The sequence below is a fragment of the Typopeltis vanoorti genome, chromosome 3 (genome assembly GCF_054136105.1).
Source record: "Typopeltis vanoorti isolate ZY-2024b chromosome 3, IOZ_Tvanoo_1.0, whole genome shotgun sequence".
Lineage (NCBI taxonomy): Eukaryota > Metazoa > Arthropoda > Arachnida > Uropygi > Thelyphonidae > Typopeltis > Typopeltis vanoorti.
In genome coordinates, this window is record NC_143551.1 from 62,385,694 (window position 1) to 62,412,634 (window position 26,941).

The 26,941-nt window shown below is 36.6% G+C and overlaps 1 protein-coding gene and 1 non-coding gene across 2 annotated transcripts in view; one reads left to right on the plus strand and one right to left on the minus strand.

Moving 5' to 3' along the window:
- LOC150108197 (BAI1-associated protein 3-like) overlaps positions 1-26,941 on the plus strand; it is a 709,720-nt gene that overhangs the window by 631,113 nt on the left and 51,666 nt on the right. The window contains exons 27-28 of the mRNA XM_090390426.1: positions 1,244-1,360; positions 9,484-9,564. Coding sequence (XP_090246552.1) covers positions 1,244-1,360; positions 9,484-9,564 — 198 coding nt within the window. The remainder of the gene's footprint in view (positions 1-1,243; positions 1,361-9,483; positions 9,565-26,941) is intronic.
- Positions 23,446-23,518, minus strand: TRNAR-UCG (transfer RNA arginine (anticodon UCG)). Its single transcript has one exon. It is a non-coding gene; the product is annotated as a tRNA-Arg (tRNA).

Genomic DNA, 26,941 nt, shown 5'->3' on the forward strand with positions numbered 1-26,941 from the left:
ATCACCATACGAAATGAATGAACAAATGAGGATTACATTGCATTTTTATAATCCAATTGGATTCTATAAACGGCTTGGTTTCTCATGCCACTGACACCAGGCAAATATTGCTTTGGAAACAGACCAAGATTTTTCATTCCAGTAAATTCAAATTTGACCATCTTTTCCATGAAACATGTGTAACACTATGAAATGGTCTAAACCTTAACTACACAGATTATATGCCAATTTCCAAAGTTTTGGGAATAGTTACCATTAACTGTTCATATATTTTTTAATAATACTGATTAGGTTATTTAATTTTACTTGCAGAAACTATTCCATTTATTTCCTTTGAACTCTAATAGCAAAGTAACACCAGAGGAACAAATGGAATAGTTTCCTTTCCTTTTCTCAACTCGGCTGTGACTGAGACATGAACTAGTAAGCTTGTGCTATGTGATTCATGTCTTATGCTGTAGTTACTGATGTTTTCTTTTCTCCCTCGTGATGTCCTCAGGAAATATATTGGAGTTTTTTTAATAAATTCTCTATTTTTTCTACATGTGTTAGCCATGTAAGTGTTTAGAAATATTAAGTTAAGGGGATAATAAATCCCTCATTAATTTTCAGCCAGATACAAAACTTGGAGATCGAAATCTATTAAAATCTAAGAGTTTCATGCCAAACTATCGACGAGTTCAAGCGTAAGTCATCACCTGGGTAGTACAACACTAGGGCAACTCTTTGCAAAGGTGGAGCAAACTTCGTCACTATCCTTAATATTTTCTCATAATGTAAAATGCAGCTCCTAGGAGATGTATTACTGTTTTACATTATGAGGAGCGGTCACTACCCAGACCTGTTTCGACCTTTATTGAGGTCTCATCAGTGAGTAGGTAAACCTGGAATACTAAGGTTTAAGTGAACCGAACTTACATATACCCCTACTAATGAATTGCCAGGCCGGTGTACCCATATATTATTATTACTACGATAAAGAGCCAAGAGGCTATTTTTTTTTTTTTCCGGCAGCGTAAATTAAGTTAATTTACACTGCCGGGGAAAAAAATAGCCCCTTGGCTCTTTATTGTTTAGAAATATATTTTATGAAGTTATGTGACTAGGCTTTTAATGTACTTACTTGCTTGATTGTATGATTGTTTGAAATATTAAAATCTCTTTATTGTTTTAAGAATTCAAATGAAAGTTGAACTTCACTACTAAACTTCAGTAATTAATTTTTTCTTTTTCTTTTTTTCAGAAAGAAAGGCCAGCATTTTTCGAAAGACTTTCAGCTTCTCTTATGATACTTTCAGACTTCTTTCATGGTAGTGGAAATGGCCTCCCTTATGCTACAATTCATAATTATTCCCATCAGGTATCTTTGTTTTATGATGTATCTAATTTCCATACCATTTTTGCTATTGACTTCATTAAGGGTTATATATTTGCAATGTTTTAAGACTTCAGTACATGCATCTAATGAGATATATTGACATAAACTGTGTCATGTGTGTATATTATATACACATACTCATAACAACACACACACACACACACAAAAGATGGAAAAAAAACTCATTCAGAAAAAATTGCTTATTAATAAAAGTTTTTCCTATGTTTCACAGGCATCTTTGGTACAAAAATGGAATGGCAATTAAACAATAACAAAAATTCTAAAAAGAAGCACCTTAGTAGCTAAGTGTAAGATAAGATAATGAAAATGGTCAATATTTTCCTCACTTAAAAAAATTAATTAATTTTTTTAAATTAAATTTTTTTTTTATGTTGGGCCCATAGACATGGGAAGTTGGTTGGCCAACCTATAGTACATTAGTACCATCCATAAGAAATACATGGTATATAGTACTAATATACTAACTTTCCTAACTTTTAATTACGAGGGTGGTCTGAAAACTTCTCCGCCCAACTGTGAAAAAACGAATTTATAACTTCAAAATTATTTTTATTTTTCAACATAATCTCCCTTAAGACTAGTACATTTATTTCAGCAATGCTCCAACATCATTACCCCATCCCTTTAGTGGTTCTCAGTAAGATCAGCAAAATACCCCTCTACAGCTGCAATCACCTCTTGATTCGAAGAAAAATGCTCATCAGTGAGAAAGAGTTTTAGGAAAAGATAGAAGTCAGAGGGAGCCAAATCTGGGGAATAGGATGGATGTTCCAACAATTCACAGTGCAGATCCCTTAATTTTCCTATTGCCAAAACACCTTTACGAGTAAGTGCATTGTCCTGATGAAAGATGATTTTTTTTCTTCTGCAAACTGGGTCTTTTCTCAAGAATTTTTTCGTCTAGTCTGGTTAAAGGATCGGAATAATATTCCCTGGTTATTGTTTTACCCTTTTCAAGATGATTAATAAACAAAATGCCTTTAGCATCCCCAAAACACTGATGCCATGACATTTCTTGCAGATGGAACCGACTTTGTCTTCCTTGGTGCTGAACAACTGACTTCTGTTTACTGTTTTGACTGCTCTGTTTGGATTCTGATGTGTAATGGTGAATCCATGTCTCATCCATAGTAATAAATCGATACACAAAATCAGTTTTATTCTTGTTAAAATGCTCCAAACATTGTTCAGAGATTTTCATGTGAGTGCCTTTTTGATCTGCTGTGAGCAATTATCATGAAGAATTGCAAAAAAGCTTTTGCAATTCTTCACGATAATTTCATGAAGAATTGCAAAAGCTTTTTGCATTTCTTTATGCAAAATATATCCTACTCATTATTTTGAAATGCCTATAGTCTCAGCATTCACGCACTTTGACTCGCTGGTTATCCAATACCATATCGTGCACTCGATTAATGATTTATGGTGTTGTTACAATTTTTAGACGTCCTTCACTTGGATCATCTTCAAGGCTAATAGGGCTAAGTTTCTTCCATTTTTTAATTGGCGAAAACAAAGGAGAAGAGTTCCCATAAACTTTTATGAACTTAGAATGAATTTCTTTTGACGTTAAACTTTCTTTTACAAAGAATTTTATAACCGCATGATACTCAATTTTATCCATTTCAAGCGATACAAACAACACTTTTGCTTCAGATACCTGTATAAAACATGCTACGTGATAGAATGACTTGCAATTTCATATGGATGCTTATGACAGATGTACGAACTTAGAAAAAAACATCTTGCCGATAGTGTTGCTATCTATGGTTGAGGCCATGAACTTTTCAGACCAATCTCATATATATAATTATAAGTTGGGAAAGATCAGCTGATTTAAAAAGTACTATCTCTCATAAAGGTGATAAACATAGACTGTTGGATCTATTTATTTTAACAGTGGAATAATGTTTCACAAGTTTCTTTATAAAGACATTCTAAATGAAATGGAAATGGGCTTTTATAAAAGATTCTTGTCTTATTCCAGAAAACTGTTTGGGTTTGCTGGAATAAGATATTCATACAGCCAACAAAGTATCCTTTCCTTGCTGACTCAGTTCAGCCCCTATCTCACAGACTGTATCTTTCAGTCTGTATCTTTTCTACAGGTACTTTCATGGACACTGCTCCTCTAAATTAGCATTCCATCATTCTCCTGTTTTCTGCTGAGCCTATTAAAACAATTAGCTGCTGCCTAGTACTTTTTTTTTCAACTGCAAAGACATCAAACCTTCTCTCCTCTTCCTTGTTTATTTCATCTGCCTTTTGTTTCTATAACAGCCTCCCTCAACAACTGAAATCTTGTGCTATAGGCTTTTGTGTGTGGAATTAATATAAAAAATATTGAATCCCATATTATTTATTCTCCTAACTCTGGGAATACAGTTAGATATTGCTTTCTTCAGATACCTTTGACTACTTCCTATTCATTGTTGATTTCTCTACCGTACAGTTTTCCATGCCAAGGCACTGGTTTAAGCTGCCTTCTCAGTTTATTATAATCATCTGCCTTATAGTTTCACTATCTTTTAGTCAAAGTTTTTTCATGCATTCTTTTGTTACCTCTCAACTGAACTGCATGGTCATTCTTACCAACTGGAGGTAAGTCTCTTCATTTATAGAGATTCTCAGGTGCTATTACTGATATAATGTTCTTGTACTTAGTCTTTATATAATGTTCTTAGTCTCTTCCATCATATGCTGCTGAAAGTAATTATCTCTGAGTAATTCTATAAATTCTCATTCCTTCATCCTGCATGCTTTCTCTTTCCTCCAGTCTATATTCCATTGTTGAAATCGTCCATAATTATAGCCCTCCTTCTAGTAATAAGATTTATCTGTCCATACATTTCAGTCCTTTTCAGATGATGCTGATCTGTATCACCCTGTTGCATATTTCATTCTGTTTATCAATTTCTCACATAAAAATCAACCTCAAACTCATTACCTGTATTAACTACCATCACACCACTATTGGAGATTATTACCCATGTTTGATTTAATTCCTCTGATCATTACCAATACTCCCTGCTTCTTCTATCTTTTTTGCTATTCCTGCTCCAGTGTGGTATTGTGAAATTATGAAACACTTGTGGAAGCCTCAAATTTTCAACACCACAGCAATTTTTTCTTCCCCTCCCCCGTTTCACTGATATCACCTTTCTCACTTCTTTCATTCATATCACCTCCCTGCTGATATCACCTTTCTCACCTCTTTCATTCATATCACCTCCCTGCATTCTAGCACTTCCATTTTTACTTGCCTTCTGCCTAGTACACATTTCCAGCCAGTTGACATTTGCCATTGTATATATTCTCCACATGCTACAATGAACAAAATTTTTCATGTCATCTTCAAATAGCTCACTTCACATCTCTATTGTTATAACACACACACACACACACACACACACACACACACACACACACATCAGTGTGTAAATAACTATAAATAAACATTTACCTATGCACATATATTTTTTCTTTTTTTCATGTAAGTGGATTCTAATAGTTATGATAGCATTTCATTTTCTGACATGCAGTGGTTTCCCCTTAATGGTTAGCTGATTGTCACATAAATTATTCTTCTATAATTCACACTCCATTTTACATTCATGCTGATGATGGAATGAGTCATTTGTTCTAGAAGGCCAGGGAATACAGAAGTGATGAGCAGGAAATGTTCAGGGAGATTGGCCTGGCAATGGCCAAGTAAGTGATCATTATGAGAGATTTTGATTATAGCAGTATAAATTAGGCACAGGAAGCAGCATACATTAGTAAATGAATGGAATTTCTGGAATTCTTGTGAAACAAATATCTCAATCAGCATGTAGTTAGAGGATCAAGAGGATTTGGATTTGGTCCTTGCAGTAGAGGATCTGATTGTAGCTGTGATGTCAGTCTTGTCCCCCACTGATGAAACTTGACTTGGAGACTGAACAGACATGCAGAAGTACAAGGAGAATGGAATATATGTGAAATTATAAGGCAGGTGACTGTAATAATCTTAGGAATCAACTTGAGACAGTTCCATGGATGGAAGAATTGCAAGAGAGAGAGAGATATTAGCAGTGCCTGGGGCTATGAAGAAATATTTATCAGCAGCAATGACAAATTGTTTTCCTCAAGGGAAAAAGATAATACAATTTGATGTAAACCGGATGACTAATGAAATCAAACAGGAACTGAAGATGAAAAACAGGTTATATAAAAAGTATAAAGAGAGGTGGAGAGCAATTGCATGAAGAATATAAGACTCAGGCCAGGAAAGTGACTAGTATAGTAAGAGAAACCAAAATGGAATACGAGGAGTAAGAGAGATTAGCACTACAATCCAAGGAAAATCCTAAGGAATTCTGTTGTTATGTGGACAGATGGAGGAGAAATGATTGCAGACGATTGACTCCATTAGATGGAAAAGGAGGTCAAGTGACTAATGCAAATGATATAATGGAGCTGTTTAATGATCACTGTTTATTGAGGCATTTCATCCTGGAAAAGAGCTTTTGTTCCTCGAGGAAGGGGAAAGGATTTGTAGGCTGAGAAGTGTATGAGGAGAATATTTCTCAAATACTAAGTACTTTGGAAATCAATAAGCCAGTGGGGTTGGACTGGATTTCATTGCATGTTTTAAGATTATGTTCTAATTAATTGACAGCTCCATTGACCTGGCTGTTCAGTGAAAGTCTAGCTGCTAGGAACATGACATTCTACCACCACCCTTGTGCAATGTCACAAGGGTGGTGGTGGTGGTAGAATGCACAGTTCGATGATGCATGGTAAGGTGCAGTTCAATGATTATTGTTTATCCTTCTTGAGTAAAATATACACCATGATTTCCAAATGAACCAACATACAATATCAGCACATCCAGATGATTCCACAATCATCATCATACACAATGATGAAGAAATGAAAGTAATCCACACAGTTCATACAGTATGTGTACAAGCCTCTGGGGCAAAGTTCAATTCTAAAAAGTCATTTGTCTTCAGGACAGGCAATTGGAAAATGAGAATGGACTCTCCATTCAAATGCAGCTGGTCAAGTGAAGGACAAAAATACTCTCACTAACACCCAAACTTACAATTCACTCAATTGTAAGTGAAATTTACAATTCACTTACAATTCACTTAGGGGGAAGAGTGCTAATCATCAACCAGGTGACTGCTAATGTGCTGTAGCATTCTTTCAAGGTATTGACACCACCTGAAGACTTCCTCCAGAAGTCAATAACACAATTCCGCTGAAACAAAACCAACTGGACAACCCACTCAGCATTCTATAAGCTATTTGACAAGAGGCCAGGGCCTGGTCTCCCTAGAAAACAAAATCACCTCCTTCAGAATTATCTTTCTCCTTAGGATATTACCAGACCAACAAGACCCATGTGACAACTTTCAAACATTTTCTGAAAGGTGCCACCAGAGGAGTTATGTTATCCACAATCCTTCAAATCATTAATGTACTGCCACCTCCCAAACTGTCTCCATTGTACTGTGATGCTTACAACGCTGGAAAAGCACACAGCCTCATCACACACTAACCGGGTCATCCCAGGAAGCAGTGCTCACAGAGCCTCTATTCTCAAACACAAACATTAAAAGTCCTATAGCAGGCTAACCTTTCCTCTTTGTTACCTGGAGCTTGGCAGATATAAGAACTATAGGAGACTTAACTCAGAACAAGGAGTGGAAAATCTTCCAAAGTTTACTGCTGAAAACCACCAAAGCAACAGAGCAATATCAACAAGTTCAAGCAGCCATTATGACACTTTTTCCAGACATCACAAGGAATTGGAATTTCAACCAGAAATTTCTATGAACTCACTTTTTAGATCTTGGCCTCTGAAACCTTTCTTCTGCTTCTGTCACTAGCTTCAAGAAAGTATATCACCACCTCACTTCAGTACATTTTGACTCACCTCTTGCATCTACATCAGTATCTGAATCCTCAACCTCATATGCATATACAAGTTTGAGGATTCAGACACCACTCAGTTTTCAATGGGATTTTCCTGACAAGATAAACAAAGTTTATCAGGCCAGATACAGTGAAAGTTGTGGCACAGCATGTCCTTCACTTGACCTTCACTTCATCCAATGGAACTCCACAGATTCCAAGTTAGTGAATCAGATCTCTGCCTGTTCTATAACACCTCAGGCACTTTGGAGCACACCAACCTAACCTGTCCTATCAATAAAGCAATCATCACATATGCACTGGACACTACCTCTAGCATCTGTAACCATCTGCACAGTCATGAAGACTACTGGTACCTTCTACACACAGATAGCAGAGAAGATAGAATATGCAATTTTCTTTTCATTGTCGTAAAAACTATCATATACAGTTTTTATCTATGGAACACAAGAGTAAATCAGAATCTCTTAGCTACTGAATCCAAGCAATATCTCATGTGTAGCCTACACAGAAAGCTGAACATCTGATTACTACTGGAATAGTATCATCATCGAGACCAGGAAACTCTAAACTAATTCACTGCGGACCGAAACCCAAATGTTACCCTTCAGTTGACTAGAGAATATGATTGGACTCTCCTTATGTAGAAGAAAAAACTGCAGTATGTACAGATAATAATAAAAAAATCACATAGTTATGGACAAGAGAACTGTGGTGCCGCCTCTGCTCTTAAAATTGTACTATCATTTCCATGATAATGTGAAAATGTCTTATCCTTCTGACTTTTTGCCCATTGCTTATGTTTTTGTTTTATTTTTATGGTTTTATGTTATACATAACATGTATTTAATATGCATTTTAAAATATATATATTTTGTTGTTGCAAGCTAATCAAATGTATAATTTAACCAAGGTCAAATAAATAATAATAATAATAATAATAAATAAATAAGAAAGTGCTAAGTGAGTGGAAGAAGGGTCATTGCACAAGGGTGGTAGTAGAATGCACAGTAAGGTGCATTCATATTTATGAATTTAGGGACACAAAACACACATGTTGAAAAGATTATTTTACTGATTATTAATAAAATAATAACTTGACATTTCGACCCCTGTATTGAGGTCATCATCAGAAGGATACATGTGTATAAGAACCAAGCTACATGCTGTTGCACTCTATACAGGTAAATTAAATCTATGTTGTTAACTAATCTTTTTCTTAGCCTGCCCTCTAGTGATTAAAAAAAAATTATCAATAAAAACTACAATAAACTCTGCTAAAGTCCTCACGTACTCAGATTCTTCTGGAATTATACAGTTCATATTGTTATATTACAATTATCTTCTGGATTTGTACAGTACAGGTTGCTATTAAATGTTCAGGGGGGGGGGGGGAACACTCCACCAAGTCTTCTTTTATTGAGATTTTTCTTAATGGTGTAACTGTGTAACCTTAAAAGAAAGAGACAGTAAGGTGCAGTTCGATTATCTTTTTTGCATGACAGAATATAGACCTCCTGCAATGAGTCCTTTGACTCCATAGAGGTCGGGTGGTAATAATTATAAATAATTAAAATAAAAAAAGTTCACTGTCCACAAATTGCATATAAAATCTTCATTTCCATTTAGCATGATTTCTATTTGGCATCAAAGCAGGTGTCTTTCCTCTAGTAAGAATTTCTATTTTTCTCTCTATGTTTAAAAGCTTTCTCTCTATTTTATAAACATCCACATTACCTCCAAACTTTATGAATTAAATGAAAGTTCCTTATGCATTAAATTCATTAGATATTTCTCATGATAAAAGGTCATTTTCTGTCTTTCTTAATGCAAGAAACTGTATATAGAAAATTATAATCAGTTGAGCCTTTTGAGGCTATTATTTAGTCAGCAAGTCATTCAGTAACATAAATGGCAATTATCAATCCCCCACCTCATGATAGCTGTATTCTGATACTAATATTTTTTTTTTTGTTTCAAGGCACAAAACCAAGTAAGAGTAAGACATAAACATTTTTTCCTATGGAATGCAAAAACCATATGTGGCTCTAAGTTTTAAGCAGTATTTATATTTTAATTATAAAGAAGAAACTTTACAATTAAAAGATAATTTTAAAGTTTTTTTTTTAGAATTATGTTTTATGACTTGATTTTTCTAGGATTTAGAACATCTACTAAAACTACATAAGTCTGAATCAGCTCAACTTATTGAACTCTATTATATACAGAAATTAAAGGAGGTATGTATTAAAACAAAATGTATTCCTGTTTCATATAGTTTTGTGGATGTATTTAAATATTTGGATATTTTAGCTAATTACCACATTCAGGATTATTCATCAGTAGGCCAAAAATAAGACTGTGCCTACTACTTAGAGTAATTTATGCTCATTAAGAAAGTGTATTCTTGTTTAATATTTCAGCCAAGTGTAAGGTAAAAACGTGTATCTGTTTATTAAAATACTGCAGGTCAGAGATAATTGTAGAAAGATTTTTTCACTTAGTTACAAAGTAAATTATACTTGACTAAAACAAGAAATTATATTCTTGTTTTAATCATTTACCCACATAGAGTTTAAAGGATTAAACAAAAATATAATTTACTTTGTAACCAAATAAGAAGACTTTCTACAACTATCTCTGATCTGAAGTATTTTTATAAAAAGTTGATACACTTTATTCCTAATTGTAAACAGAAAATACAATTTTCTGTTTCTGTGGTGGTAGAATGGAGGTATCAAATTATAGTCAGTTTGTACTTCTTCTGTAGTTAAGATTTTAGAGAAATTGGTACGAACTCATATATAGAATTGGGCAGATGGGGATAATATTATTTATGTAGGCCAGCATGGATTTGTTAAAGGCCACTTTTGTTTTAGTAAATCTGTTACAATAGAGCAACAAGAGAAGTGGATGAAAGTAATGCATACACTGTCTTTTTTTTTTTTTTTTTTTTGATTTTTCCAAAAAAAAAAAAAAAAAGACAGTGTATGCGTCATTTGACAGGGTGCCACATGACAAGTTGATATTTAAGTTGCATCATATGGGTTTGGATATTAGGTTAGTGAATTGGATTGTGATTGGCTCTCTGGTATGTATCAGAGTTGTATATGGGGAAACAACATCAGTGTGTAGGAAGGTTACAAGTGAAGTTCCACAGTGTTGCGTACTGGGACCATTGCTGTTTAATCTTTATGTCAGTGATATTGTCACTGGACTACAGGAAGATGTTCAGTTGTTTATACAACAATACTGAAATATAATTTCTGAAATTCTTCAGGGAGAATTATCTAGAGCATCTTGTACTAGGAGGGAATCTGAGGATCAAGAGTTAGATTTGGTCATAATATTAGAGAATACCATTTGGAATGAGATGTTATCTCTGTACCTAGTTGGAGAAAGTGATCACATAGTCATGTGGTCTGGTCTTAATGTAGGTGGTGAGTAAACATGTGATAGGTCCAAGGAACAAGTGATTCACGTGAAATTGCAGTATAAGTGATCATAAACTGTGATGCATAGAAGTTAGCTAAGAATATATTTCATAGCATTGACAAATGTATCTTGGATTCCCATGATAAATAGGTTGGGAGTGAAGTGGAAAATAATTTTGATGAATGAAGAATATGATGGTGATTGGTGCATATGACTGTTTAATGATTATTTTATTAGGGTATTTAATTCTGGTGAAACAGGTGTTATCCTAAAGGAATGGAAGATTAGGTTGAGTGATTGCTGAATAATCACTCACCATAATTCCCCATACCTTTAGGTTGAATTATTGCAGGGAAATGAAATGGATATTGCATGATTAAGAGTGCTTTGGATATCAGTACAGTACTGAAGCTGGATAAGATTCTGGCATTATGCCTCAAGAGGGTATGCATATGAAATGACATTATCATCATTATTATTCAGGCCTCCATGGAGTCAAAAGACTCATTGTGGAAGGTCCTTCCTAAAAACATAAGATCATAGTTGAGTGATGAAAGTCTTAAAATTGGAACAACCTTGAATTGGTGGAAAAGAGTGAAGTACTGCTGTTTCATAACAGTAGACACAGAATGGATGTATGAAACTAAACTAGTATGAATTTTTTCAATTGGGTGAGATATTGAAAAAAAAACGGTAGTCATTCCTATACAGAAATGGATAGATGAGGATGAGATTCTTCATACAGGTCAGCAAGGATATGTTAAAGGGCAGACTTATTTTAGTGACTTTATAATAGCTACAAAGGGTAGATGATGAGGAGAATGCACAAACTGTGATGAAATTTGCAAAGGCATTTGATAGGTTCCCTGCAACGAGATGATATCTTAAGTTGCACTTAATGAATTTAGATAATTGACTAAACATTTGTATTGCCAATTAAAACATCATTAATGAAGAGGAGGGTAGCAGGTTGAATTCCTACAGGGAGTCTTACTGAATTTCTATGTAGCCTTTATATTAATGACCCTTTGAATGGGTTGAGGGCCATGAGTCTACAAAAGCAATGTGATCACATGATACACTGACTAGAACCTAAAGTACTTGATATCTGGAAATCCTTCATATGACTGCAATGTAAAACCAACACCACATGAAGTGGTTACTGCTTTAGCTGAACTAGTCTCTACTAGAGGACATAATAAAAATAATAAATATAAGAAGTTAATTTTTAGTGGTAGGTTTCAAAATGTAAAATGGACCTCATCAGCAGGCTAAAAAGCAGTGAATTAATATTTTGCTTACTGTATCAAGACAAGTGTGCTGTCTTGATTCAGTAACCACAGGCATGAATGTTTCTAATGTGTTTAGGCATGAGATGAATACCATCACCCAGTGCGAGACCACTGCTCTGCCTATTTGAAGACCCAAAGTCACTTGGAAAAAAGTTCCATGTTTAGTCTTTAGAGCAGAGTTTTCAGAGTGTGTAAAAAATTAAAAAAATATAAAAATAATAATAATAATTAAAATACCCTTATCCAACCCATGGTACTAATGTTCTGGAAGTTTATACCTTTCAGGGATAGGAACCACATTAAAAAAAAAAAAAATCATGTTCATCAGCACAAAAAACTTTCTTTGAAGAATAATAGTAGTTATGCATTGTAACAAATGGTTTTGTTTATATTTACTCTTTGAATTATGAAAAAAAAAAAAAAACAGAATACAGATAGGTTTAAGTAGATAATTGTTAAGAGAGGAAAGTAGGTTTAATCATTACACATCAATTAAAATTAATTGATGTGTAATGATTATAAGTAATTTACTAATATTGAACATGTTGGTATTGTTTTTTGTTTACTGTGCATAAAATATGTATGCACAAATAAAAATATATAAAAAATTATTATTATATAATTCATCATGGGAGACCGACACTAACTATTATTCATACGATACCCGTCATATTTCTACTCATTTGCTGACTGATGGGACTGGCCCTTTTCATTCTTCCTCTTTTTCTTTACTTTTCTTCTTGTATTCTTTGCTCTACCTCTCTTGCGTATTTTTTACTATGCTATCTTCCAGACTACCATCTCTGGGATCCAGTGCCTTGCCACTATGTTTGCCATGCTGTGCAACCCATGGACATTGGGAAATGGTGAATTCTAGTAGTCTTTCACTATTTGGTCTCTACTTTGCAAGTCAGTCAGTCCTGGATGGCTCAGCCAGCTAGTGAGCTTGACTGCAAGGATCAAGGGTGTTGCAGTAAGTCTCCTTTCCCACGATTTGAGGACAGGGCTCAAGGCTTGTTGTGGTGCTCATATAGTGTCCGGAGTAACCCTGGTATTCCACTCCCGAGCACAGGCATTGCTTGCTGGATAGTGAGTATCCATGTGTGGCTCCATGGAGTCAGGAGCTCTGGCACTGAAAAAAAAAAAAAAACACTCGAGCATGATTTTTTCATCCTCAGTTGCTTCATGGGACCCTAACAAAGCCCTGACTAAGTATTGATACTATTGATACATCTTTTGATAACAGAAGTAAGAAACAAAAGATGTGATACCAGTATAAATATACCAGTTTTTCTAATCATCCATGCTACAGGCAAAAGCCAATAAGTAAACTGTCACTCTTCTTCATTCAAAAGGAAAGAAGGGCTGGCAGGTTCTCGCAAAACAGTTAAGAAACCAAATTCTGGAGATGTCTTTGTAGAAATATCATGTCAACAACATCCTGATAAACTAAAACTACTTAGAGAAACATCGATGGGTGGAATACCAATAACAGTTACACCCCATAAAACAACACTCAATTTATGTAGAGGAATGATTTCAGAGTGAGATCTTCTAGATGTCCCTGATGAGGAGATATGTTTAGAGCTGAAATATCAGTGGGGATAACAGGTATGAGGCACATCATGATCTGTAGGGATGGTATCTGGTTCCAACCAGAAACATCATCCTTACATTTGATATTCCTAAATCTCAAACATCTGTTAAAGCAGGGTATCTCAATTGTCCTGTTTGACTGTACATTCCTAATCCACTAAAATGCTTCAAATGCCAGAAATATGGACATGTGCCCAAGCTGCCAGTCATGGCTCTGTCATCTGTACCCGATATGGTAGTAAAGAGCACGATAATCAATCTTGCTCTGCCAAGAATGCTAACTGTGCAAATTTTCAGGGAGATCATCCAGTGTATTCTCATGTCAGAAGTGAAAAGATGAAAAAGAAATACAAAAACTAAAAACAGAACAAAACATATCATATCAGGATGCAAAAAGAAAGTTAGCCACCACCAATACCACACTTGCTCTGAGATCCTCTTATTCTGAGAAGGGAACAGTTAAGAAAATGTCAACAGCAACTCAAACTCATATGTCTGTCTGTTCCACCATTCGATAATTTCCCTATATCTGAACTTTACGATCATGACCGTTTCTCTGTTCAGAGCATCAATCAGACGATATATGGCTCCACTCCAAAAGTGGGTCCATTTGATGAGAACCTACTTATGAAAAAAATATTGTGGCAAGGTTATCATTTAAAGACAAACCACCCAACCCTTCCACAGAAAAATATTGATACTTCAGTATCCACTGAAAGAAACTTGAATTTATCCAATAATCCCAACACATCTAATGATGTATTGGACATTTTTCCAGAGAAAGAGATGGACACTAATTGCCTGTACTTCCCAAAATCTAATTGGAAAAATAAACCTGACAAGGGTTGTCTGGAAGAAACTTATTTATAACCCAGTGAGGATCCTATCATCAGGAATATCACTCTTGTATGCAAGGACAGAACTGGAGATGGTCCTGAACATGGTGGAGTAGCTATTCTCATGGGCTGTCATAATCCATTCCATCATGTTCAACTTAATACTGCTCTGGAAGCAGTAACAATTCGCCTATCTGTGGGGTTTTTAATCATAACATGCTCAATATATTTACCACCGGATTTTGAATTAAATGAAATGGAACTTGATAATCTCCTAATGCAACTGCCTCAGCTCATACTCCTAATGGGTGACTTTAATGGACATAACACTCTCGGGGTAGTACCAACAAATAGGTGAGGTTGTATCATTGAGGAAATGCTCGATTCATTAATCTTCCTTATTAATAATGGAGCAAATACCTTCTTCCACATGCCTACCCACTCTTATTTGGCAATCAAGCTTACAGTCTGCTCCTTGCCTTTTTTTTCCCATTGCTCATATGGAAGGTTGATAAAAACATATATGGAAGTGATCATTTTCCTCTTATCTTATGGTCTTCACAAGAACCACGTCCCCCTACATGAATGCCCACGTGGAAAACTGACCAGGCTGACTGGAATGCATTTTCCCATCTTGCAAAATTTAATATTGAAGCAATCAGCCAAACACCTATTAATGAAGCAATGAAGTATGTCACAGATTGTATTGTCCATCAGCCACTTCAGCAATTCCAAAAACATCATCCTAATTTCCACTCCATCCAAAGCTTTGATGAAACTGAGAGTGCCAAGCAGCCAAAAAACATCAAGATAGAGCATTGAATATATTTCATAGATATCCTACCACAACAAACTTAATAGCATTTAAACCTGCTCAGGCCCAAGCATGTTATGTGATACATCAGAGTCAAAAATCCTGAATTAAATTTACATCATTGATTAATCCAACAACCAGTGCAAAAACTGTCTAGGATAAAATCTAAAAGATGAAAAGTATGTATAGAACACACCATTTGTCTACCTTGGAACACAATGGATGTATTGTTGCTGATCCCAAAGCTATTGTAGACACTTTGGGAAAAAACTTTGCCAAGATCTCAGCAACGGTTTTTCTATCTCCTTGATTTTTTTAATTTTGAAAGAACAACAAGAGAAACATCAGTTAAGCTTTTGTACCAAGGGGATTGAGCTGTATAATTGGCCATTTGTTATAATGAAGGAACTAAAAAAGAGCACTTCTCCTCTCTCACCTCTAATGCAATTGGCCCTAATGACATCCATTACAAGATGATAAAACATGTCTCATCATGTTCTGTGGCTCTCCTTCTCTTACTATACAACAGAATATTTACAGAGGAAGAGTTTCTGGACTCTTGGCTTAAGTCTATTGTCCTTGCTATTTCAAAGCCAGGCAAGGATCCAGCCCAGGCCAACAGTTATTTTAAAAACATATTAAAAGACCTGTTTAATCTTTGTCTGAGGAAGTACTTTCTTGTGTTTATTAAGAAATGTCTATCCAGTCGCGTGTTTCAAGTCCAAGTGAGTACGTTATCTCAACCCTATCATCAAGAAGAGAGGGAGGGGGGGGTTCCTCAAGGTTCATCTCAAGTGTGACCTTCTTCGATATTAAAGTGAACTCAATTACTGAACAGCTTCCTCCCACAGTAGGAAATTGCCTTTGTTTGTCAATGGCTTCACAATTTACTGTTGCTCCTCTAACATGAGGGTCATTGAAAGAAAACTTAAACAAGCTATCAACTGTATCTCTTCATGGGTTCAGATTATCTGAAGAAAAAACTGTCTGTGTACACGGCTGTCAGAAACGCACTCTCTACCCTGATCCTGATTTAAGAATTGGACACTATTATCCCTGTAGTTCCAGAAGCCAAATTTTTGGGACTCATCTTTGACAGAAAGCTTTCTTTATGCATATTTGTCATCTTTGGGATAAGTGCAAAACAGCATGGAATATCATCCACACTCTATCCTCTACAGAATGAGGTGCTGAACAATGTTCCTTGTTCCACATTTATTGTGTGCTTGTACATTCCATCACTTCCCAATCCTTAAGAAACAAAAGTGATCAGATCCATGTGCAGTAGTATTATATGAATATGAATGATTTGACAGAGGACAAAGAGCATGTCAGAATGGATATCAGGAGGCTGCTTAGAAGGATAAAAGAGAATAGTGCGACAGGAAGGGTAGTCAGCGTGTTGCCTAGGTATAACTGTGGCGAGATGAGGTGGAGAGCAAGGATTATGAATGATATGCTGGCTGAAATGTGTGAGGAGATGGGAGTACAGTTTGTTAATATGTGGAATGAGTTTGAAGGACGAAGTGAACTGTATGGGAGCGATGGACTGCATTTGAGTGGTTATGGTGTGAATCGCTTGGAAAAACTGCTGCTGGAAGGTAGAGAAGTGAGTAGAGTGAGAGAGAATGAATCAGATCAAGCAGGAAGTGATGTGGAAGGGCAGGAGAGATTGAAGAGGTGGTTATGAATGAGGACGTGAGTAGTATGAGTGTAGAAAATGAGAGAATGGGTGTGCAAGAGGAGCAGGGAAACGTGAAGGCTCAGGGTGGACAGGGGTACACAGCATGAGAAAGGTGGATGCTCTGAGTGGAGGTGAGAGCATGTGTAGACAGGAAAGGAATGGGATGCCCTGGGATCAAGATGAAACAGTTGGAATTGAAAAGGGTTTTAAAATGAATAAGCAGAAAGGGAAATGGTCCCAGTTAAGAATGGAGAGATCAAATCGAGTGAGTGGTATCAGTGGAACTAGCTGTAGATCCAGAAATGAGCTGTTGTGTTTGTATACAAATGCTAGAAGTATAAGAAACAAGGCAGATGAAATGGTTGCACTAATTGCGTCTGTTCACCCAAAGATTGTCTAAATAAGTGAGACATGGTTAGAAGAGGACGGCATCCTGACAGGAATAGAGATGGAAGGGTATGATGTATTTCGTGAGGATAGAAGGGGTAAAAAGGGAAGGGGGAGTGCTATTGATGATAGAGAAAGAGTTATGTCCATACAAAGTAGAGATGCAAGAGGAAAATAGTGCCAGTGGTTTTGAGGCAGTATGGTGTGAGAAAGAGGTGAATGGATTCAAATACTTGGTTGGATGTTGTTATAGACCAGGTAATATGGATAGTGGTGATAATGAAATGTATAATCAGATTTGTCAAGCAAATAAAAAAAAGGTGATCATTATGGGTGATTTTAATTATGGCAATATAGACTGGAATGATGAGATAGCAACTGGAAGTAAAGTAAATGAGTTTCTTGAGTTTTTGAGGGATAACTACCTCAGACAGTATGTAACAGAGGGCATGCGAGGATTTAGGGTATTGGATTTGGTCATTTCATCAGAGGATGTAATTATAAATGAGGTGTCAAATCATCCACCAATTGGTGAGAGTGACCATGAGGTGATTACCTGGGTGGTTGCCCAGCAGTGTGAGGACCTTTGTGAGAAAAAAGCAAGTGGAACTACAAGGGGGGGGGGTATAAAGAGCTCAGGAGACAGCTTGCGGGTGTAGTATGGAATGAGGAGTTAGCTGGAAAAGAGATCAATGCAGCTTGGAGGATTTTCAAAAACTATCTAGTAGATGCAATGTCTAAATGTATTCCAAGGGTGAGAAGGTTAAATAAGGTAGGTGTGAGATGGATGAATAAAGAGATTAAGTATGCAATACAGAGAAAAAGGGCATTGTGGAGGTAGCATAAGAGAAGTGGAAATAACCAATTCTCTGAGGTCTACAAAGACCAGGCAAGGAGGGTGACTTGGTTGGTGAGGGTAGCTAAAGTGAGGTATGAACAGCAGTTAGCTAATGAAGCCAAAAAGAATCCTAAGGAGTTCTTTCGATATGCAGCCAGCAAAAGAAAGAATGATTATGGAAGGATGACATTGATAGGAGAAAATGGTATAAAGACAGCTGTTGCAGAATGTATGATGGAGATAATTAATGAGCAGTTCAGGATGTTTCAAGTCCATTAAGTCACATTCACAAGATTGAAAGACCTTTATGATCTTGTGAATGTGACTTCATGGAGAGATTGAGAGCAGTTGATGATGGAGAGGAGAGACTGACAGTAAGTGAGCAAGAGGTGTATGGGGAGTTGAGTAAACTAGATGTTAATAAGGCTGTGGGACTTGATAATATATCACCACATATTCTGAAGGAATGTACCAGGGAGTTGATACCTGCCTTGACACTCCTTAGGAATTTGACACTCGGTGAAGTTCCTAAGGAGTGGAAGGAGGGCAAGATTGTGCCACTTCATAAAGGAGGTGATTGAACTTAAGCATCAAACTAAAGACCTATCTGTGTGTCATGTGTTGTGGTTAAGTTATTATTATTATTCCGGGCAACTCCAAGGAGTCAACAGACTCATCGAGGGAAGCCCTAACATCATGTCACGGACAACTATTCGACATTCACACAGTATCTGTCATACCTCGCCTTGAACTCATTCATGGTCATAGCACCCACAACAGACTGGCAGCTTATTCCACTCATTCCCTACTCTCCAAATAAAAACCTAACACCACTGCTGAACACATTCTTGCACCAGCTTCCATGTATGCACCCCCCCCCCCCCCAGTGCTCCCACCACCAGTCCTATTCTCAAAAATATCTTCTGGATTAATCTTATAGAAACTCTTCAGTAATTTGAATGTCTCAATCATATCACCCCTTTTCCACCTATCGACCAATTTTTGCAACCCACAAATCTTCAACCTGTTCTCATAAGGTTTATTCCACAGACCTGCTATCATCTTGTTCACTCGTCTCTGGATCCTCTCCACCACCTCCCCATTAAGAAGAAACCCTGGGGCCATATCTGGGCACAGTAGTCTAGATGGGGTCTTATCAAGACTCGATACAGAGGAACAATAACTTGTTTGTCTCTGCTTGTTAAAGTATTTTTCAGAAGTCAAGTGATTTGATGAGCTGATTTAGCCACTTTTGCAATGTGCCCCCTAAACTTCAATTCCCTATCCACCAACACTCCCAAATCCCTGGCCTCATCAATCTCCTGGAGTACGGTTCCACCTATGCGATATACTGCTGCTATTCTTTTCACCCCAAAGTGCATAACCTTACACTTTGCCACATTAAACTGACATCCATTTTTCCTAGCCCAGTCCTCCAAACTATTCAAATCATCCTGCAAAATTTTGATATCCTGTGCACTCACAATTGCTCTAACCAACTTTGCATCATAAGCAAATAAGTGAACATTTCCTCTCAGATCCTTTCCTATATCATTGATGAACAAATTGAAAAGTAGTGGTCCAAGAACAGAACCCTGTGGCACACCACTAGTCACAAGTGCCGTCTTTTGGACTCAACGCCTGAATAAACCACTCTCTGGTATCTATCCAACAACCACCCTCTTATCCATCTCACCAACCCTATATCCATCCCCATCTGCTCCAGTTTACTGATTAGAGTTCCATGTGGTATCCTGTCAAAGGCCTTGGCAAGGTCCAGTAGAATCACTGTAAACCCATTACCCTTATCCAATTCAGCCATCACTGTGTTATAAAATATGAGCAAGTTACTGAGGCATGATCTACCCTTCACAAAACCATGTTGTCCCCAATACAATATCCCATTTTCATCTATCCAATCCTGTATTCTTTTCTTGACTAATTTCTCCAAGACCTTGACAACGATTCCTGATATGCTAATCAGTCGGTAATTTACAACAGCAGTCTTGGAACCTCCTTTATGCAGTGGAACTATTTTCCCCTCTTTCCACCCCCCTCAGGACTAACCCAGACCCGAGACTCAAATTAAACAAAATTGTCAAGGGTACTGATAATTCTTTAGCCGCTTCACGTATGACATGAGCTGGTATACCATCCAATCCCACAGATGTATTGACATTGAGGTTTTGCAATAGACTACTCACCTCCACTTCATTCACCACAGTTTCCGTATACTCTATTGGTTCATTCATTTCTGCAATGTCACCACCTGGATGATATATTCTTGCAAAGTGCTCGCTCAGTAACTCAACTATATCAACTGATTCGGTTACCTCCCACCATTGGCATTCTTTAAAATCATTCTGCCATATACATCTTTTCTTTTATTTGCAACATATCGAAAAAACTGTTTAGGATTCTCTTTAGTCTGCATGGCCAATGTTCTCCCTTTTTGCTTTTCTTACCACATTCGTTACCCTTCTGGCCTGCGCTTTATACCGTTCATGTGCCTGCCGGTCACCTTTCTCCTTAAATTTCCTCCATATTTATTTCTTTTTTCGCAGCTCAAGCTTAATGTAGTTATTCATTTAATAATGTAGTTATGCCATTTAACCTCTACTTGATTTATTATTCAGACTTTAGGTATACAGTCAGCCATTGCTTCATGCAAACACTTCTTAATCGCCTCCCATGCATTATCAACTTCTAGCCCTTGCAGTTTTACATGCCATGGCACTGAACCAATCAAACTCCTAAGCTTGTCATACTTACCAGCCAAATAATTCCACATGAACCCTGTCTTAATTGTAAATTCCACACCTTTAGCCACCTCCCAAGTCAAGACCCTATTGTTGGATTCTGAATGAAGAGAAATTAAAATTATTAATACTCCCTTCAGAATCCAACATAATCCACCAGATCAAAGACTACATTTGTAGATATTATCTAATGTAAATCTCTTGTTATAAACTATTATTCAAAGAATTACTTTTGAATTTTTTATTTAATTTAGGATATATTTTAATAATGGAAAGGTATAAAAATAACGTTCAGATTATTTTAATTATTCCTATATTAATAGTATAAGAATTTATGTTCATCATATTTAATTGTATATTATTTGAATTGAAAAATATCCTTTTATTTTATTTCTGTATGTGAAGGTATAATGTTATGTAATGCTTATGCTTATGTACTTCTCTAATTGTCATGGAGACGGAGTTAAAAGTAGAAAGCGCGAGCGTGGTAGCTCGTGAGGTATGGACGTGAGATGGAATTGACATGAGCTAGACGGTGAGAACAAGTTTTGGTGGGAAAAAGGAGTGAAGGTATATAAACGGAAAGCGAGAGTAAACAGAGGAGAGGAGCAGCAGCAGTCAGCACTAGAACTGGAGAACTAGGGACTGAGTACAGTTGGAGCACTCAGCACAGTAACGGCACTCAGAACAGTACAATATAGATGAGAAAATAATTTATTAGCAGCACAGAGTTAAGTAAGAGGCTGTAGTAATAGGAATTAAGTGCTGTAATTAGATTACGAAGGATCGGGATGTAAATTGACAACTCAGAATATCGATATGGAATTCTGAAGTTAATGTTGAATTCCAGAGCTTTCAAGGAAGATTAGTGGAAAGCTAATTCTATTGCAAAGTAGTATATGAGGAATAAGTGAATTTTCCTAGTGCAAGTGTGTCTGCATTTGTGATGTGCTGAGATTAAAGATTAAGTTAATTTAATAAAGATTACTTTTGAAATGTGTAGCTCGTGTGTGATAGTTAATTAAAGTTTTAAGTGTGCCTCAGTGAATAATATGTGCAAGGATTTATTCTGGTAAGAACAGTTGTACTTTATAGCATTTTAGAGTGAAGTTATAAGAATTAACTCCTCCTGTTAAATCCTAATATAACTGTGGTGTTTATGCTGAAATTAGCTGAAGCTAGAAGATTAATAGTATTCCCCTTTAAGGTGATAACTACCTCTTGACTGAAGTATGTGATTTCTGACTAGGGGATAGATAGAGAATACAACTGTTAAAATATTTGCTGTGAATTTCAGTGATATTGAACTTTAGAACTATCTTTGTTTGTTAGGGAGAAATTAGATTTTAAAGACTCAATGTTGATACCAAGAGTTGAGTGAATATTATGAGTCGTTGAATAGAGTTAATTTTGCAATAACTTGTATTCAAAGTATGCTTATGTATATATTATATAACCCTGCATTAAATGTTTTATTTTATTGATTTCAATTTGTTGTTAGCCTGATTCTTTTTCACTGCACCGTTCATAAAATTATCGGACTAGCGGGAACCTTAAATGTTGATATCAAATTCGGCCTATATATAAAAATAAGACTGCTAAAGTTAATTAATATTTGATTCCACTATTTTGCATAGACTAATCTGAGTATAGGGTGGTGCAGTATAATAGAAATTTCCCTATATTTGGATTAGTAATCAACATACAATTAACTTTAATAAGAACAACATTAAAACAAGATGGCGGATCAAAAGACAAGATGTATTACTAAGGATGATACAACACTATGATCACTCTCACCAATTGGTGGCAATGTGGTCATATTAGTTACACCAAATCCTCAGATGCAATTACTAGGTCAAGCACTCTCTGACCCCTAGTATTTTCCATTACATGCAGTCGCAGATAGTTATCCCTTAATAACTGCATAAAATCCAATTCCTTCCTCCCGTTGTGTCCTCTCCTCACTCCAATCAATGCTACCATAATTGAAATCTCCCATAATAATTACCCTCCTTCCACTCATTTCTTCTATTTGCTTGTGCATACTATCTCCACCATCTTTTCCATCACCTGGTCTATAGCAGCACCCAATTGTATATTTTGTTCTGCTAGCCACAATCTCACACCAAATAGTCAAATGTGCTCTTTTCTCTATCCTGCAATTCAACTTCTATTCTCCTTGGCTGCAGCTCATCAGTTATCAACAATACTACTCCCCCCCATTTTATTCTCCCTGTCATTCCTGAACACATTATACCTATCACATTTAATCCCACTAGCTATATCATCTACAGTCAGCCATGTTTCACTAATGCCAATAACCTGTGGTCTGGAAGTGACAACCAAGGCCAAAAATTCTTCCTTCTTGTTCCTAATACTCCTAGCATTAGTGTACATGAATTGCAGACCCCCCCCCACTAGCCCCATCCCTACCTTGATGCCTTATACTAACTATCCCATTCAAAAGTATTCCTTAACGTCCACGACAGGACTCGAACCTACAATCTTCTGATCCGAAGTCAGACGCCTTATCCGTTAGGCCACGCGGACCTGTCAATTGTTGGAGAAGCTTCTGAGAACTAGGATCCAGAGTTGGGTTGACAACAATGGTATTATCTTTGATGGACAGCATGGATTTGCTAAAGGGAGGTCATGTTTTAGTAATCTACTTACTTATTACAATAAAGTGACTGCTTCCTTGGACAGCGCAGATGGATACACAGTAATATACTTAGATTTCGCAAAGGCTTTTGATAGAGTACCTCATGATAAATTGATAGTCAAACTGATGGGGTTGGAGCAGATGGAGTTGGATATTAGATTAGTGCATTGAATTGGAGACTGGCTATCTGATAAGTATTAACAAGTTGTGAATGGGGAGCGATATCCAGGAAAAGGAAAGTCACTAGTGGAGTGCCTCAGGGGTCTGTTTTAGGGCCATTACTGTTTAACTTGTATATTAATGATATTGGTAAAGATTTGGATACGGATATTCAGTTGTTTGCAGATGATGCAAAGTTGGGACGAACCATGAAGAGTAGTAAAGATGTTGTGGCCTTATAAGAAGACTTGAATCAATTGAGTGATTGGGCATGGAAATGGGGATGTGAGTTCAATGTTGCAAAATGTAAGGTTTTAAAATTTGAAAAACAAAGATGGGATGCAGAATTTATGCTTGGTGAGGATATATTGTTGGAGGTGGAAGAAATAAGAGATTTGGGAGTGATAGTGGATAAGGATCTGAAATTTAGGGGACACATAGAGAAAATTGTGCAGACAGCATAAAGGCTTCTGGGAATGATGCGGATGACACTGACATATAGAAGTTGGGAGATTCTTGTTCCGTTGTATAAGGCTTTGATTATACCACACATGGACTATGTGCCCAGATTTGGTCACCTGGTTTTCAGAAGAATGAAGAGATGTTGGAAAGGGTCCAAAGGTGACTGACTAAAGTAGTTTCTGAACTCTGGAATGTCGAGTATGAGGAAAGATTGAGAAGATGTAATTTGCAGAGTCTGGTGGACAAGAGGAAGAGGGGAGATAGAGACCTACACGTTGGCAAAGGGTTGTTATAGGATCAATGCTGGAGAAGTTCTACAGAAAATAGTGGGAGATCAGGGGAGAACCAGAGGTCATCCCTGGAAACTGTATAAAGAGGGAGTGAGAGGCAGGTTTTTATCGTGCAGAGTTGTAAATGATTGGAATGCCTTGCCTGAGAGTGTGGTGTCTGCAAGGAGTTTGAATGTGTTCAACAGTATGATGAGCTGTGTGTGTGTGTGTGTGTGTGTGTGTGTGTGTGTGTGTGTGAGATAAAAGGAACTGCCAGGTGAGTCTTTGACTGCATGAGGTCTTGGGGGGGGTAGTAATAATAATAATAATAATATCTCGAAAATTTATAAAAAATAAATAAATACTTATCTATATTTTTCACTGTTTCTTACATTCAAGTGATCTTTTTGAGCTATTTTTTTTTTTTCATATAGTAGAACTTCATCTCCTTGTTCTTTGTCATTCTCCATATCCTTAACTTCATTACTACTTGCTACTAGCTATGTGTCCCCTAAATTTCAGATCCTTATCCACTATCAAGCCCAAATCTCTTATTTCTTCCACCTCCAACAGTATATCCTCACCAAGCATAAATTCTACATCCCATCTTTGTTTTCCAAATATACCCTTAGCCAAAGTACACTTACACTCTGACAAATTGAACTTGCAGTTATTATTTATTTTCACACTCTGTCATCATCCTACAGTATCAATGAATTGCCTTTATTAACTGTTGTTCTCTCCAATTTTTCATTGTCAACAAACTACTGGTATTTCCCTTCACACCATTTCCTGTATTAGTAATGTAGAAATTTAATAGCAGCAATCTAATACTGAGGCCTTTTGTCACATGCCTTCTCCTGGAAGAAAAGTAGAATAGAGTAGCTGCAGTATCCCTGTTAAATGCATTTTCAAAATCCAGCAGTCTCATTTCATAGCCATTTCTGCTATCTGGCTGAAATGTCACTTTATTATAGAAAGTGAGTAAATTAGTAAGGCAAGACCTATCTTTCACAAAGCAGTGCTGTCCCCCATTGTTCATTCGGTTTTGACGATGCCCTTTGATTGGAAAGACCTCGGTTTGAATCCCAACTAGGATGCAAAGAACCTTTATCAGGGCTTTTCAGCTGAAGGTGAGTTAGCCGGTCTCGTACACAGGTGGCAGGGTTTTTTATCCTGCAAAGCAGGAAGACCAGCCATTAGAATGCATACATAATAGACTGGTCTCATAGCCTGAGTTGTTTCATCCATAAATCTAAATAAACCAAACCAAACCCATAGACTATTTATTCATGTCTGCCCAATCCTGAAGTTTGTCCTTTTTCCCAGTACCTTAGCTACCACTATTGAGATACTGATCAGTCTATAATTTTCTACCTCACTTGGAGCCTCTTTTAATAAGTAATCGAACTATTTTGCCATCTTTGGGACCTCAATAGAGATGAAACTTAAATTAAATAGCCTGGTCATAAGTGCTTTCAATTCTCATGTGCATTCTTATTGCACATGTTCATATTGCATGCAATGCATTCCAATGGCTGTATTCACGTTGAGATTTTTAACATCTTAAGCCTCTCCAGTTCATCTACTTCCATTATAACATCAGTTCCTGCCACTATATTATCTAACTGGATGATACAGCCTTGCAGCAATCCAGCTATTTTTCTTTTCTGTCACCTTCCCATTATCAACATTCATTAAATTTTTCCTTTCACAATCATTCTCCCTTATATTTTGCCATGTAGCAAAAAATTCTTTGAGATTTTGTTTGGCCAGCTTAGTTAATTTCCTATTATAATTGGATTTTTCCCTTCTTACCATGCCAGTTGTTCTCTTGTTTAGACTTTGTACTTCTCATGAACTTACTGATTACATTTCTTTTTATATTCTTCTACAATATTTTTTATTCCTTTACAGTGATATTACCAGTCATTCTTTCAACTCCAACATGATTTATTCTTGTGAATCTGAGTATGCTGTCTGATATTGCTTCCCTCAAATGAAACGTCCACTGACTAGTTACTTTTGCACTTCTAGCATCCTTTCCTTGTAGTTTCATGTTCCATGTCACGGTTCCAATTGCCTCCTAAGTTTCTCATAAACTGTGGCTCTATAATTCCAGATAGCTCTCTCTCTTCTTAAATGAAAATTCCATATGTTTAACAACTGTTCTCCTCATTCAGACACAACAAGCATGGATACCTGTGTTTTGAACAAATCATCTGATACTCTTACCAGATTCAGCACACATCTGAGAATGCCTGGTTCCGTTCCATCACATGCTGCTTCAGATCATTATCGCTTAGTAGCTATATAAATTCAGTTTTTATAACCCAAACCCTACAACTTTTAGCTATTCAAAAAGATGTCAATAAATTTCTCCTTTCTTCTTATTTGTACCCCACTCAGCACTTTATGTGC